Genomic DNA, 13788 nt, shown 5'->3' with positions numbered 1-13788 from the left:
TAGTGCTCTACCACTTTGAGCCACAGCGCTACTTCCATCTTTTTCTGAGTAGTTTGTTGGAGATGAGAGTCTCATGGCCTTTCCTGCCAGATAAGCTCAGCTCTGCAGTGACTGGCTGTAACACGATGTCTTTTCAGCTGTCTAGGGCTACTGTGGAATAGGCAGGGAGTGTCACTCTCCCATTTTACAGGTGGGCACATTGAAGCTCAGGGACCTTCAGGGACTGGCCCTCAATGGCAGAGGCAAAACTAAACCCCTAGTCTTTTACATGCACCTTCTCATTCCAGCTGCTTCAGAGAGACTCAAAGAAAAGAGATGAGTTTGAAGCTCACCAGCATCTTTGTGTTTTCAGATGCAGGAGGTGACGAATGGAATGCTGAAGTTTTTTCGCCCCCATGCAGCAGGCCAATGGTGCCATTCCACAAGCTGCGTGGTTATCCCCACTTTCTAGATGGAGAAACTGAGGCCTCCAAAGAGGAAGGGGCTGCCTCATTCTGCAGAGATTCATAACACAGAGAGGCCTGGGCCTTCCCAATGGGATTCAAGACACCAATGGGCCCCACTGGTGAGGACAAGTTCAGCTTGGAACACATGGCCACCCTCGGCGTCTGTAGGCACAGTAGAGGTGATTGGATGGAGAACAGGGCCCCTCATTTGCAGTTCTGTGGGGAATGGATTTTCACATAATATAGAAAGAGACTTGTAGCCAGGCTCAAGTGGCTTATACCAATAATCCTAGCTACTCAGGAAACTGAGATCTGAGGAACATGGTTCAAAACCAGCCCAAGCAGGAAAGTCCATGAGACTTATCTCCAATTAACCACCAGAAAATGGGAAGTGACGCTGTGGCCTAAAGTGGCAGGGCATTAAGTTTTGAGGGAAAAAGCTCAGGGGACAGCGCATACGCCCTGAGTTCAAGCCCTAGCGACTCCCCCATCCCCCCCCAAAAAAAGGATACGTCAAGTCACAGAGCCACAATTTTTGGTTTCAGATTGGCTTTGTCAAATGTGAAGCTATTGTAGCATTTAGGAACATTTGAGTGATTAATTTTTTCCTCCTAAAATTAGTTTAAGATAAATCTCTCATAACTAATACTCAGCCTTTGAGGACCCCCTGCTTTGATTCCAAAGGAATCAGGAGAAGAAACGGGAACCCTCTGCTGTAAGGGTGGCCCTCCCCAGCTTTCTCTTGACCTTCAGAATCCAGATGAGCTCAGCAACTGCAGGAGGCAGCAGCTTAGAAGGAAGATGAAAACCCCCTCTGGATCTGGGCCCTTTAAATGAGATCATTATGTATGTCTGCAACTCACTCTGAGGCCACAGGGCCCGCAATGGAGTGACCCCCATTCTCTTGCCACAGGTCACTCTCTGCAAGGGAGTGGAGACCCACACCGCTTGAATCTCCGCCAGACTGCCCTGGATCCACTAGCCAAGAGCAATTAGCTAGGGAAGAAGGCTCCTATGGAGTCCCACAGCAAACAAGGCAGCCAGGCAGCAGTGGCCCAACTAGCCAGACTCTCCAGTCTCCAGGGGCTTCTTCAAGAGCCGAAGGACTAAAAATAAACTGGGCCTTTGTTGCAAGCTGCTGGACCACAGAGGGAAGACCGAGCATGCGCCAGAGTCCTGCTCACCAAGACCTGCCCTTTGGGCAAATGATTTTTCCAGAAATGTGTCAGTTATTGTGCTGTTACTGCAATTCAAAGACAGTCCAATCCACTCCAGCCTGAGGGCTGTCTTCCAACATGCAGAGTTCTTGGAATCTAGGCCTCCCACCTCTTTCTTCTAGAAACATTACTAAAAAAAAAAAAATTCCCACTCATTCAGGGGAACTCTGGAGGGGAGCCCATAAATGGAAGGTTCTGAATCATTGCCACCTGATCACAGATAATCATATCATCCTAACCATCTGTTTAAGTAACCATCAGCTCTCTTCCATCCTAAAATTTCCAGGTAGGTCTGCGTAGACAATGATAAATATACACCACAAGGAAGGAAGACAATTACTTAGGAAAAGGAATTTGTAGTATCATATCAACACTGAGGGCTTCTCATAGCTTCAGTCTCTGGAGCCAACACCTGGATGCTTGATTGGGCAGTGTCCTTCCTGGTGCTCCATCAAACCAGGGAAAGCCCTGGGTGTATAGACACCCAGCTTGGTTGGGTGGCAGGGTCTTGAGCACTTTCTTCTACCCTAAGCTGTGGCCTGTTTCATCTCAAGGACACCTCAGCTTTGAAGGTCAAGGAACTAGCCTGGTCCCTTGCAACATCTCTTCTATTGGGTAACAAATACTGCCTGGTTATGATGAGGCCTTAGCATGACTCCCAATGTTTCCTTCCATCTCTCAGTCCCTCTTGATCTTTCATGAAGAAGCAGCATAGTGGATTGAGATCACCATAGTATAGATGCTCATTGCTGAGTTCTAGAAAGCAACTCTTCCTCTTCACAGAGACCAAGGAACAAGAAAAGGTTCCAACTTCAAGATCCAAGTCTAGAAGTCTCTAATGAGAGTTGTAGTAAACAACTTCTCCATAGTATTTTGTTCTTCTGGTGAGAGTTTAAGACGAAATGCCTAAGCTAGGGGTGGGAGCGGGGGGAGTAAGGAGGCTGTGTGAAGGTTCCTTGGAACACAATACATTTTAAAAAAACACCAACCTACATAGAAGTGATCACAAAAATTCCCTTAAAGTGGGAATCCGTGTGAGGGTCGCAGTGCGAGGGAAAAGGTGAGAGGGGTTTCAGAGGGCCAGGGCTTGGGTTGTTCTTCAAAAGTGCAAGATCTTTCCAGTAGAAACAAGGACGTGCTGGCTGAGGTACCTATGTGGGACAAGAGCTACCTTGCCCACTCGGTTCACCTGTCCATGGCCTTTGTGACCATTCATTTCCTTATAGCTGCTCTGAGCGGATGCGTGGAGAAGGGTTCCATCTGGTTTGAACTGGTCTGTGGTTTAGCATCTCCAGCAGCAAGTCACACTCGGTGACCTGGGATTCTAGGCCTGGCAGCCAAAGGCTGAGGCTTTCTCTTTGAGCAGTTCCCAACATAAGTGGCAGCTCCAGCTTCCTGGAAGAGACAAGATGGTATTAGTGGCTGCCTTGTTCTGAACTCTTAATTCCTAGCTCAAGGGCCCTAACATCTTGTAAACTCTGTGTGTGTGTGTGTGTTTGTGTGTGTGTGTGTGTGTGTGTGTGTGTGTGTGTGTGCGTGCATGCACATGTGCCAGTTCTGGGGTTTGAACTCAGGGCCTGCATGCTGTCCCTGAGCTTTTATTTATTTATTTTTCTTAAGACTGGTGTTCTACCACTTGAGCAACAGCTCCATTTCTGGCTTTTTGATGGTTAATTGTAGATAAGAGTCTCCAGACTTTCCTGCCTGGGCTGGCTTCAAACTACAATCCTCAGATTTCAGTCTCCTGAGTAGTTAGGATGATAGGTGCAAGCCACTAGCCCCTGATAATTCTTTTCTTTTGACTGTCATATTTCAAAGACCAAGTCTCACTCCTGAAGACATGCTAGATACTAAAGCAAAAAGTAAATGCTCAGAGATAATCTATTGAACTGCTTTTTTGTGTGCGTTTGTTTTGTCAGTTGTGGGGCATGAACTCAGGGCTTAGGCACTGTTCCTGAGCTCTTTTGCTCAAGGCTAGTGCTCTACCACTTTGAGCTACAGCTCTAGTACCAATTTTTCAGTGGTTAATTGGAGATAAGGGCCTCACAGGGAATTTTCTACCCAGGCTGGCTTCAAACTGTGATCCTTAGGTCTCAGCCTGAGTAGCTAAGATTACAGGCATGAGCCACTGGCACCCAGCTGAACTCTTTTTTAATGACACTGGCTCCTCCCTTCGTTAACATCAGCTGGCCTGGATTAGCTCCCCAGAGAGCTCACCGCCATCTTAGCCCCATGTCTGGGAAACATCACCCTGTCCCTCACACTGAAATTTCAGCTGGTTGAACTGTGCCTCCATTTCCTCATGTGTAGTACGGTGGTTGGTGTACCTATCTCCTAGGGTTGTGCTGATTAAATGATACAGGACATGAGAAGCCCTTAGCACAAGTCCACACCCCAGTGAGCGGTCAGTAAGAGACAGAAGGAGCAGCTGTTATTGTTGCCCTCATTGCCATTACCTTCTGGGGGCTCAGCCACTGGGGGATTTAGACAGTACATGTGGTAGCCGCGATCACAGTCATCGCAGAAGAGTAGCTGGTCCTGGCAGAATACAGAGCAGGTGCAGATGGGATGAGAGAGATTCCATTATTTGGAGTCAGTATCTGGTCACAGATCATCTCCCCACCCCCAGCATCCCTCTCTAGACCCCATTTGGAGTCTTCACTGTCCCCTATACATGGCTTACGTTTGCCCACATCTGGAATTTCCCCCTTTGCTTCTCAGGCTATACAAATCCTAGCTTCCTCTTAAGGTTCTGCACAACTCGTATCTCTTCCAAGAAACCAACCTTGACAAATGCCTCACATCCCAGCTCATGGGGATTCTTTGCTCTTCTGAGCTCCCCATAGCCAAGAAGGGCTTCCAAAAGGAAGAAAATGAATGTTATATATTTTTCTTCTCCTCCAAGATCACTGCCTGGTATATGCAAAGTATTTTAGATATTAGAACTTTTTAACTGAGTTCCCCTGGAGACTCTTCTTCTGATTTCACCTGCGAAATAGTGATAGTATAGTTGGTGGTAATATCCATGGTACCTGGGAAACTCTTCAGGGTTTTATGATATGAGTCTAGAGAAGAGCAAGCAGGTCTTTATTTGACCTCAAAAACCTCTACTCAAGCTGGGGGCTGGAGCTCAGGGGAGAGCAGGGAAGAGGCTGGTACTAGAAGCTGGGAGACCAATTGGAGGCTGCCAGAGAAACTCAGGTGAGACATGACAGTGGTCTGAAATAAGGTTGTGTCAGTCAGAGATAAACAGGTCTTGTTCGCACTTAAGAGACATTTATTAGATTTTGGATGTGGGAGGGCTTCTGGCTAGTCAGCAAGTCAAATAATACAGCCAGCCACTGCATACGGAGACCGGAACAAGAGAGTACACCCATGACCGGGGATGGCTTTAAACATGTCTCACACATTCACATTGCCTGGTAGGGATGACTTGGAGGTAGTTGGAGAGGAAAAGATGAGGTTTGGGCATAAGATAATTTGGAAGTCATTGGTGATTAGATGGCAAATGAAGAGCCTAAGCGCAAGAAGTCTGGAGAGCATGTGAACAGAGGAAGTATATTCATGAATACATTGGCAACTTCATGTATTTCTCTGAGGAAAAAGCATAGCTTTGATTGAATTCTCTGAAAGCCTAAGGACCCAAAAGAAGTTACTGAAAAGACCAAGAGCTGATACTGTAGAGGAGACAGGCAGAGAAAAATAAAAAGAGAGAGACTAAGATGCCATCATCAGCGAAGTAAGATGAAAATCTAGCACATAGTGCTTTATTACTAACAAGTTGCATCCTTTTATGCTAGAGCAGAAGTAAACTATTTGATTATATGATTTAGAGATTACATCAAGAGAAACAAGTTAAAATGAAAACAAGCAAAGACTTATCAGAAACCACACTAGCAACATCCTAGAGATATTAACAACCTCTGCTGTAGTGCTGGCATGAGACTACAAGGAGGCAGAGCCCTGGGTTGGCATTTTGCAAAGGAAAACCAGGCCTTGGAGGGTTTCGATGTATTTTCTCCATGGGCTGATCATGTTTACTGTTTTACCTTAACTGGTTTCCAGAATACTTGCCTGTTGAAAGCACCAAGAACCCCAGTTCATGCTAACTCCTATGAAAAACACAGTGGAAGGAGCCCTAGCTCCTTTGTAGCCAAGAACCAGGATCCACCAATGGCTACAGATCCAGTAGAATGTGGGTTTTAGTCTGGGCTATGCATGGGAAATTCCTGAGCATGTGTAAGACCTTAATAACCAAGCAACCTTCCAACTCCAGACTCTCCACCACCCAAAGCTATGTCAAGCCAACAACCAAACTTCACTAAGGCTATTTATAAAGCCAAACACCAGACTCAGTTCAAATGTCTGATGATCAAGACTAGTTGAATCATCACAAACCATGGAACTACTGATAAGACTGAAGAACATTTTAAAAGCTGCACATGATGGCTCATGCCTGTAATCCTAGCTACTCAGGAGGCTGAGATCTGAGGATCAAGGTTCAAAGCCAGCCCATGCAGGAAAGGTTGTGAAACTCTTATCTCCAATAAACCACTCAGAAAACTGGACGTGGTGCTGTGGCTCAAGTGGTGGAGTACTCACCTTGAGCTAAAGAGCTGAGGGACAGTGCCCAGGGCCAGAGTTCAAGCCCCACAACTGACAAAAAAAAAAAAAAAAAATGAAGAACATTTTTACCAATTGTTCTGGAATAATCTCTAGGATATTCAGTGGCCAGGGTGGGGGAGGGGTAGGCAGAAAAATAGCAGAGTGGATAAAATGTGCATATTTCTTACCATTTTCATACAGATGCATATGAATAACACAAATGCTCACCTTTGGACAAAGGGAAGCCACACATTTAAGCAAAATGAGGAAATAGTTTGGGATAAATGAGGATAAAAGTTAGATTTCTTCAAAAAATATTCATCTGTGTGTATGTGCAAGACTATAAATACACCCAAACAGATATTTTAGACAGATTTTGATCTAACCCATGCTTTCTTTCTTAATCATTAAACAAAATTATCTATGTTATGTGTGGCAAATACTTCCTCCCAGTTTGTCTTATAACTTCACAATGTCTTTAAATATGCAAATTCATAGAAAGTCAGATTCTTCAACATTTATTACTGTTTCTGCTATTTGAGTCATAGTTAGAAACCCTCTACCTATCTTTAGATGAAAGAGGGTTTTGTCCATATTTTCTTCAGATATGGTTTGACTCATTACATCTAGATCTACAATTGTTCTGATATCTAATGTGACCTATGGGTCTAATTTTGTCTTTTCCTAAATGGCTACCCCATTTTCCCCATGCCATTCATTAAAAACTCTACTTTAGCCATGCTAATTTTAGATGCAACGTCTATTTTATACTATATTTCTATTTGTGGGTTTCTACCCTTTTCCAGCAGGTCTATTTTTCTATTCATGTATCAGTACAATGGTTTTGTTTGTTTGATTATTTTTGTTGAATGTGGGCCTTGAACTCTGGGCCTGAGCGCTGTTCTTGAGCTCTTTTTGCTCAAGGCTAGCACTCTACCACTTTGAGCCACAGTGCCACTTCCGGTTTTTGAATGATTAACTAGAGATAAGAGTCTCATGGGGACTTTTCTGCCCAAGCTGGCTTTGAACTGTGATCCTCAGATCTCAGCCTCCTGAGTAGCTCGTATTATAGGCACAAGCCACAGCACCTGGCAAGTACCATGGTTATAACAGTCAAGGCTTCTTGCTAGCTTTCAATGTCCATCATGCTTATGTCCATCATGATGTGGTTAACAGTGGGGTTGGTGGGGAGAGGACTATTTTTCATGTTTCCTTTCCATCAAAACTGAAAGATCAGCTTGTCTAACTCCATACAAAAGTACGTTGATATTATGGTTAGGCCTGAAATGAATTTGCAAATTAACTTAGGCAGAACTAACATCACCATAATGTTGAGTCATTTGTCCAAGATCATCTTTCCACTTGTGTATGTGTGTATGTATGTGTGTGTGATTTATAACATTATAACACTTTTGAGTGTTATAAGTGGAATTATGTTCTCTAGCTTATTATTCCTTGTATATATGAGGGCTATTCATTATGAATGTTAATTTATATTGCCATCTTTTATAGGTGGGCTAGATTTATCATTGGTCCTCCAATCATTTTCAAATACACTGTATCAGAATAGATTTGGTTAAGCCGGGCGCTGGTGGCTCATGCCTGTAATCCTAGCTACTCAGGAGGCTGAGATCTGAGGATCGCAGTTCAAAGCCAGCCCGGGCAGGAAAGACCGTGAGACTCTTATCTCCAATAAACCACCAGAAAACCGGAAGTGGCGCTGTAGCTCAAGTGGTAGAGCACTTGCCTTGAGGTGAAGAGCTGAGGGACAGCGCCCAGGCCCAGAGTTCAAGCCCCATGACCGACAAAAAAAAAAAAAAAAAAAAAGAATAGATTTGGTTATACTGTATTGTTTGAGTGTCCCTTGTTTGAAATGAAGTGTTAGATTTTAGACTTTTCAGATTCGAGGCTTTTACAGATTTTTTTCATCTATAATGAGATACCTTAGAGATGGGACCCAAGTATGAAGACAAAATCAGTTACATTTCATATGCATCCTATATATATAGCCTGACGATATATGATAATTTTCAACAATTTTATACACAAAACATTTTATGGTATAGAATTTTTCTAACTGGCAAAATGCTGGTGCTTTGATAGTTTCAGCTTTTAGAGCATTTTACACTTTGGATTAGAAATGTTCAACCTATTTTATCTCCTCATGCTTCTAATGGATGGCTTCTGTCTAATGTGTTAGCTAGTATCTTTAGAATAATAATCATAGTAACATAGTATATACCCTGAGTTGGTTTCTACTCATATTTTCCTCACCAAACAAAATGCTGGCTTCTCTTCTAATGCATAAACATTTTCTCAGGTCAAGGAGACACTCCATAATTCCTTATTTTAAAAGTGTTTTTTGTCATGAATAGGTATTTTAGCCACCATGCTATCTTGAAAATGAATGAAGGGGAAAGAAGCAAGCAGTTCTGCTTTTTCTAAATGATCTATACCAAAGTGTCACCAAACACAAGCTTTAGCAAGTTCTACCCTATAGAATTATTCCAGCTAATAAGAAAATAAGCAAATGAGAATGTTACTACTGAACTAATCTAATTTGAAGTTTATTAACAGATGCACTCTCACAAAAAGAAAAAGACCAGGCATTATAGATCTCCTAGTACAAACACACTATCATCTATGCAGTGGTCTTACCAGAAAAGAGAGAGACCGACAGAGAGAGATGGTGAGAGGAATGGGAAACCAAGGGATAATCCAGATCGTGCTTCTGGCTCTAACTGCCAACTTACAAGAAATACAGCAGATGGAGAGATAGCAAAGAACCCCACAAGGTTGCAGTCAGTAAAATAGAGTCCTGGGAACTCTACTGAGCAAATGATATGAGTCTTCTAACAAAAGATTTAAGGGGTCGGGGGGAGAACAAGGTAAAGGGAAAGTCTGTATGCTACTTAAATAAGTATACATTATATATATATATATATATATATATATATATATATATATATATATATGTTCAGTCTCAAGTGGAAATTGTGTAAGTCCTCACCACTGAATATTGAGGAAAGTTTTCAATTAGCAATAACTGAACTCAGTTAAACATCATCAGCTATGATGCTTGCCATTTTCCAAGGCTGAAAGATCATATCAATCTATCTATCTACCTACCTATCTCTATATATCTCTTATATATATGTGTGTGTGTTTGTGTGTATGTGTATATCTATATATTAAAGAAACCTCAAAAACATAATTTCATGTGCCTTATTAGGATTCCAGTGCAAGTAAAAACATGGCATAAGATAATTGGGGGAATAGAAATATTTATTAGACATTCATTTTTTTGTCTTTTCTTTTTTTGGTACTGGGGATCAAATCCAGGATGTTGTACTTTGCTAAGCAAGCACTTTGCCACTGAGCTACATCCCAGCCCTAGACATTAATTATATTAATTTTTTGTTAGATTACTGTGTTGATTGAAGAGTGAGTCCTTGCCCTTTTTGATCTGTATAAAATATGTACAGAGAAAATCATATCATGACCAGGATAAGAGGAAGGTGGCTGCATTTATAAAACAAAATTGGGCATGTATTGACCGCTGTTGAAGCTGGTAATAGAATACCCTGACTTCCTTATTCTCTCTACTTGTATAAATGAGGTCGCCTAGTGTGAATGTGGTGGTCACGGCCATAAAGGTGGTCACCACTGTCAATCACTGAGCCTGGAGGACTATTGGCTAGGTGCTTCCCAGTATCAAGGTGAAAGGGTAAAGGCCATAGAGCAAAGACCACCTCCACTGGGCGTTCTCCATGTCTCTCCTCATAGTACAAACAGCACTCATGGTTCCTGTAGCACATGAGACCCAAGGGTGGTAGAGACCAAGGAAAAGGCTGAGTGACATTTTCCTAGGAACCCAGTACCCAGGGTCCTGCTTTCTTTTCTACCCCGCAAAGGACTCCAGCAACTTGGGTCTCTCCCTCCCACCAGGAAAGCCTCCAAACTCACATCATTCTCTGAGGTCCCACAGAGGATGCAGGATTTGCACTCTATACACTGCCACTTGTAGGTCTTGACCGCCTCCGTCATGTTGAGGGTAAACTGCAGGCAGGTTGGGTGACCTGGGGGAAACCAGAAGCAGCAGGGTGAAGACCAGAGTTACTGACCTGTGGCCTCCTAATACCACTAACCCAAATCCCAGCGATGCCCAGCAGGGAAGGAGGTGGGCAGAGCACGGGCTGGGAAACAACCTGAGGGCCTGGATGGGGCCCTTGCTCTCCTCATCCCCAACCTCCAGTTGGGCCAGATGGAGGCCAGAAGAAAGAAATGAGTGTTAACTCTCTTACTAGGGATAAATACCATCTAACTACCCCTACTCTAAGAACACTGCCTCTCCCATACAGAGAAGCAGACATTACGAGCAGAAAATGGAGAACTGGCAGCACTGTAGGAGATGCCAGCTCTACCTCCCAAGCCCTTCACATGCTCACATGATCACCCTCACACACACTGGGAGCTGGAACTTCCATTTAAATTGCCTTGGAACACAGAGGAAGAGATCAAAAGGATTGTATAAGGTTTCCCAGCACCATGGGGTTAATACATGCCATTGCACTGTTATCTAGAGTGCCCATAAGCCAACCAAAGAGCAAAAGTCTAAGTCCTAAATAGTCACAGGAACATTGAAGGAGATAGCTTGTTGAGGAAAGCTCAGGAATAGAATGTCACAGCAACTAGGCAGGTCTCCTACTGACCTAGCCACTGGTTCTAACTCTTTTCTCCATCCTAAGTATCATGTTAGCCAAACAAAAACCCTACCAGGGGAGGGTCATTACGCTGTGACCTTAAAGTACACAGCCTCAAAGGTATATTCCCAAGGCCTGGCCTGCCAAACTGGACTCTGTTTTCAGCCCTTGCTAACCCTGAAGAGAGATACAAGTAAGCAGACAGTTACAAGCAATGAAAGGTGCAGAAGTTGGCCTTCTACTTGGCAGGAAAGAAAAACTTGGACAATGTCCTTTTGTCTTCCAGTCCTGTGAACTAGACAGGAAATCTACCCAGAGTATCCAAGGTAAAGCCTCTTATTGAATCTGCCACAAAAGAATCCACAACTATGTCAGGGGTTCACCCTTCTTTGGAGCTCTCAACTCTGCCAACCGCACAGTACAATGTATGATGTCGCTACTTTCCATGTTGCGGGAGGAAGGGGGAGCTTCGTGCTTTAAAGGACACTACAGGTGGGACACCAATTAGGGCAAGCTCTGCCTGTCTAGTGCCTTCCACAGACAGGCTGCCACATGGTCCCACATCCCTTGGCAGAACCACATCCCCGCAGGAAGCCCCCATGTTCTCTCTTTCCAATCTGCACAGAGCCAATTACATCATGCCCATTTGGCAAAGCAAGGCAGTATGGGATAACAGTAGCCAAAAGATGAGTATTCAAGTAGAAGGCAGCCAGCTGTGTTACTGCCACGGGTCCTCAAGTTTGTCCTTGCTCCGTAAAGACCCTGAGTGAGGAAGCATTGACAAGGCAGAGTGAAAATCACTCTACTAAAAGCAACAGTATCCAGCAGTGCGGTTGTAAATACTTGAGCGCCATCTCTGTGTTCAGGGTCTCTGGGGCTCGGCTGAGCACTGGATACTTTTTCTGAGATCGCTTTGAATAGGTGAATGGTGAGTGTTGGGTTTCCTATCAGAAGTCTCTGAAAACAAAAAGTCCTTGAGGTTTTTGGGTTGTGCATCTTGAGAAGCTAGCCCATTTTCCAAGACTTTCTTGCCTGGAGGAAGGGAAGTAAACTCAGAGCTCCAGCTTTCTGGTGGTCAGTCTCACCTCTAGCTCAGAACTCAAGACATCAACCCAAGGAGGAGAGGTAGAGAGGGAGACACAGAGGATTGCAACTTCTCAGCCAGGATGGGGAAGATGCAAAAAGTGAAATCACTCAAGTAGCCATCTACAGGAGCAAAAACTATGCCCAGAATTGAATCTTCCTAATATACCAGGTTGGCTAGCTGCTGCTACTCTCCAAAAACCCAGGGGGGCAGGGGGGGGGGGGGAGTAGGGATTGCTTGTCACATAAAACTTCAAGAATAGACTTCTTCTCTACCATGAAGATGACTTAGTAGGGCTAGGATGTAGCTCAGTGGCAAAGCGCTTGCCTAGCAAGTGCTACGTCCTGGGTTCGATCCACAGTACCAAAAAGAAAACACCAAGAAGAGGGAACAAGACAATGGCAACTACATAGTAATGCACAGCGGTAAATCAAAGGAAAAGTTTCTAAGGAAATTGGTAACAGCTCATTTCTAACTTTCCCTGGTGATCACCTTATTTTTGCCTCCAACAAGTTCCTAGAGTCTATGTAAATAATTGAAATAACAGATCCAGTCTTTCTAATATAAGAGTGGAAGAAAAAGAGATACATGGCTGTAAAGTAATTCACATGTTCACTCAGCACTTGAGAGTTCCTATCTTAATCTTTTCCACAAAGATAACCATCATCCTCTAATGTACTTGCTTGGAAATCTATGTTTGTCATATCTCAGTTGTCTTAAAGTAAGAGTTGCCTATATTTAAGTTGTCCATTGTATTGAAAGGTAGAAAATTTATCTCAGGTCCCCTGCCACAGTGACTCAACAGGACATTTATGATTTCAATTACCAAAATGAACTTAGAAAGTGATGCATGATTCATCCCAGCCAAACCATTAAAAATGAAACCTTTCCAGAAAGTTCAAATCTGTTCTACCAGGAGGCTCAGTAAATCTCCTGCCAACTTGTTCAGTTGATGGGGTTGGACACCTCATCCATCCCTAATCCCTTCCAAAACTGGCCTCCATCCTCCATAGAGGCTGGAATGGGAACATTGCCTATGGCCACCATGGGCAGAAGATCTAACTTGGGGACTGGACTTTCAGACAGTAAGGATTCCGCTTCAGGGGGTTATTCTCACCAATAGGAAGAAAAGGGAAACTTCTTCGACAGGGAAAATGGCCAGAGGTTGGGAGTACCTGGTATTTATAAAAGTCCACAGGGCTCAATTAAAAAGAAAAGATGGATTCTAGGAAGCAGTGACTGCTAGCTTGCTACTCAGAGGCTGCATCTCATGTCTTTACAGAACATGTGCTGGAATGAATAGAACATTCAATGTACAGCAAGTGACTTCATATTTGAGTGAGAAATACATACATAAGTATCCAGACAGGACCAGGGCTGGTTTCATATTCACACTTGTCTATATGCTCATACACAGCTGCTGACATACATACTCCTAACCCTTTAGGGAAGAAAAGAGCTACATCTACCTTGTTAGTTAAGCACACTTTAATTATAAAGTGACATGAGGCACTAACCAGTCAATTTCATTTTGTAGGTATTTGGTGCAGTGAAATAAATACAGTTCATTTTCAATAAACCCTGGGCAAAAAAAAATAAAATAAACCAACTGTAGGCTGTTTCTCTTACATTAGGATCCTTATTAAAAGCGGTTTTTATTTCATTATTGCCAATATTTAATTTAGTCTAGGCAAAGTTACATCACTGATTGAATTAGAGGTCTATGGGAAAAA

The 13788-nt window shown here is 43.4% G+C and overlaps 1 protein-coding gene across 1 annotated transcript; it reads right to left on the bottom strand.

Annotated features, from left to right (window-relative positions):
• Positions 1-2668: 2668 nt before the first annotated feature.
• LOC122118830 (zinc finger protein DPF3-like) lies at positions 2669-10337 on the bottom strand. The gene is made up of 3 exons (XM_042692795.1): positions 10235-10337; positions 4120-4201; positions 2669-3058 (listed from the first exon to the last, which is right to left on the bottom strand). Exons 1-3 carry the CDS (start codon positions 10313-10315, stop codon positions 2988-2990), a joined length of 234 nt encoding a protein of 77 aa, XP_042548729.1. The 5' UTR covers positions 10316-10337; the 3' UTR covers positions 2669-2987.
• Positions 10338-13788: the final 3451 nt, after the last annotated feature.

This window comes from Dipodomys spectabilis, unplaced genomic scaffold, assembly GCF_019054845.1.
Source record: "Dipodomys spectabilis isolate Male_0828 unplaced genomic scaffold, ASM1905484v1 ptg000157l, whole genome shotgun sequence".
Classification (NCBI taxonomy): Eukaryota; Metazoa; Chordata; class Mammalia; order Rodentia; family Heteromyidae; genus Dipodomys; species Dipodomys spectabilis.
The sequence above is the reverse complement of the archived record's forward strand: the minus strand, read 5'-3'. Positions and strand labels throughout refer to the sequence as shown.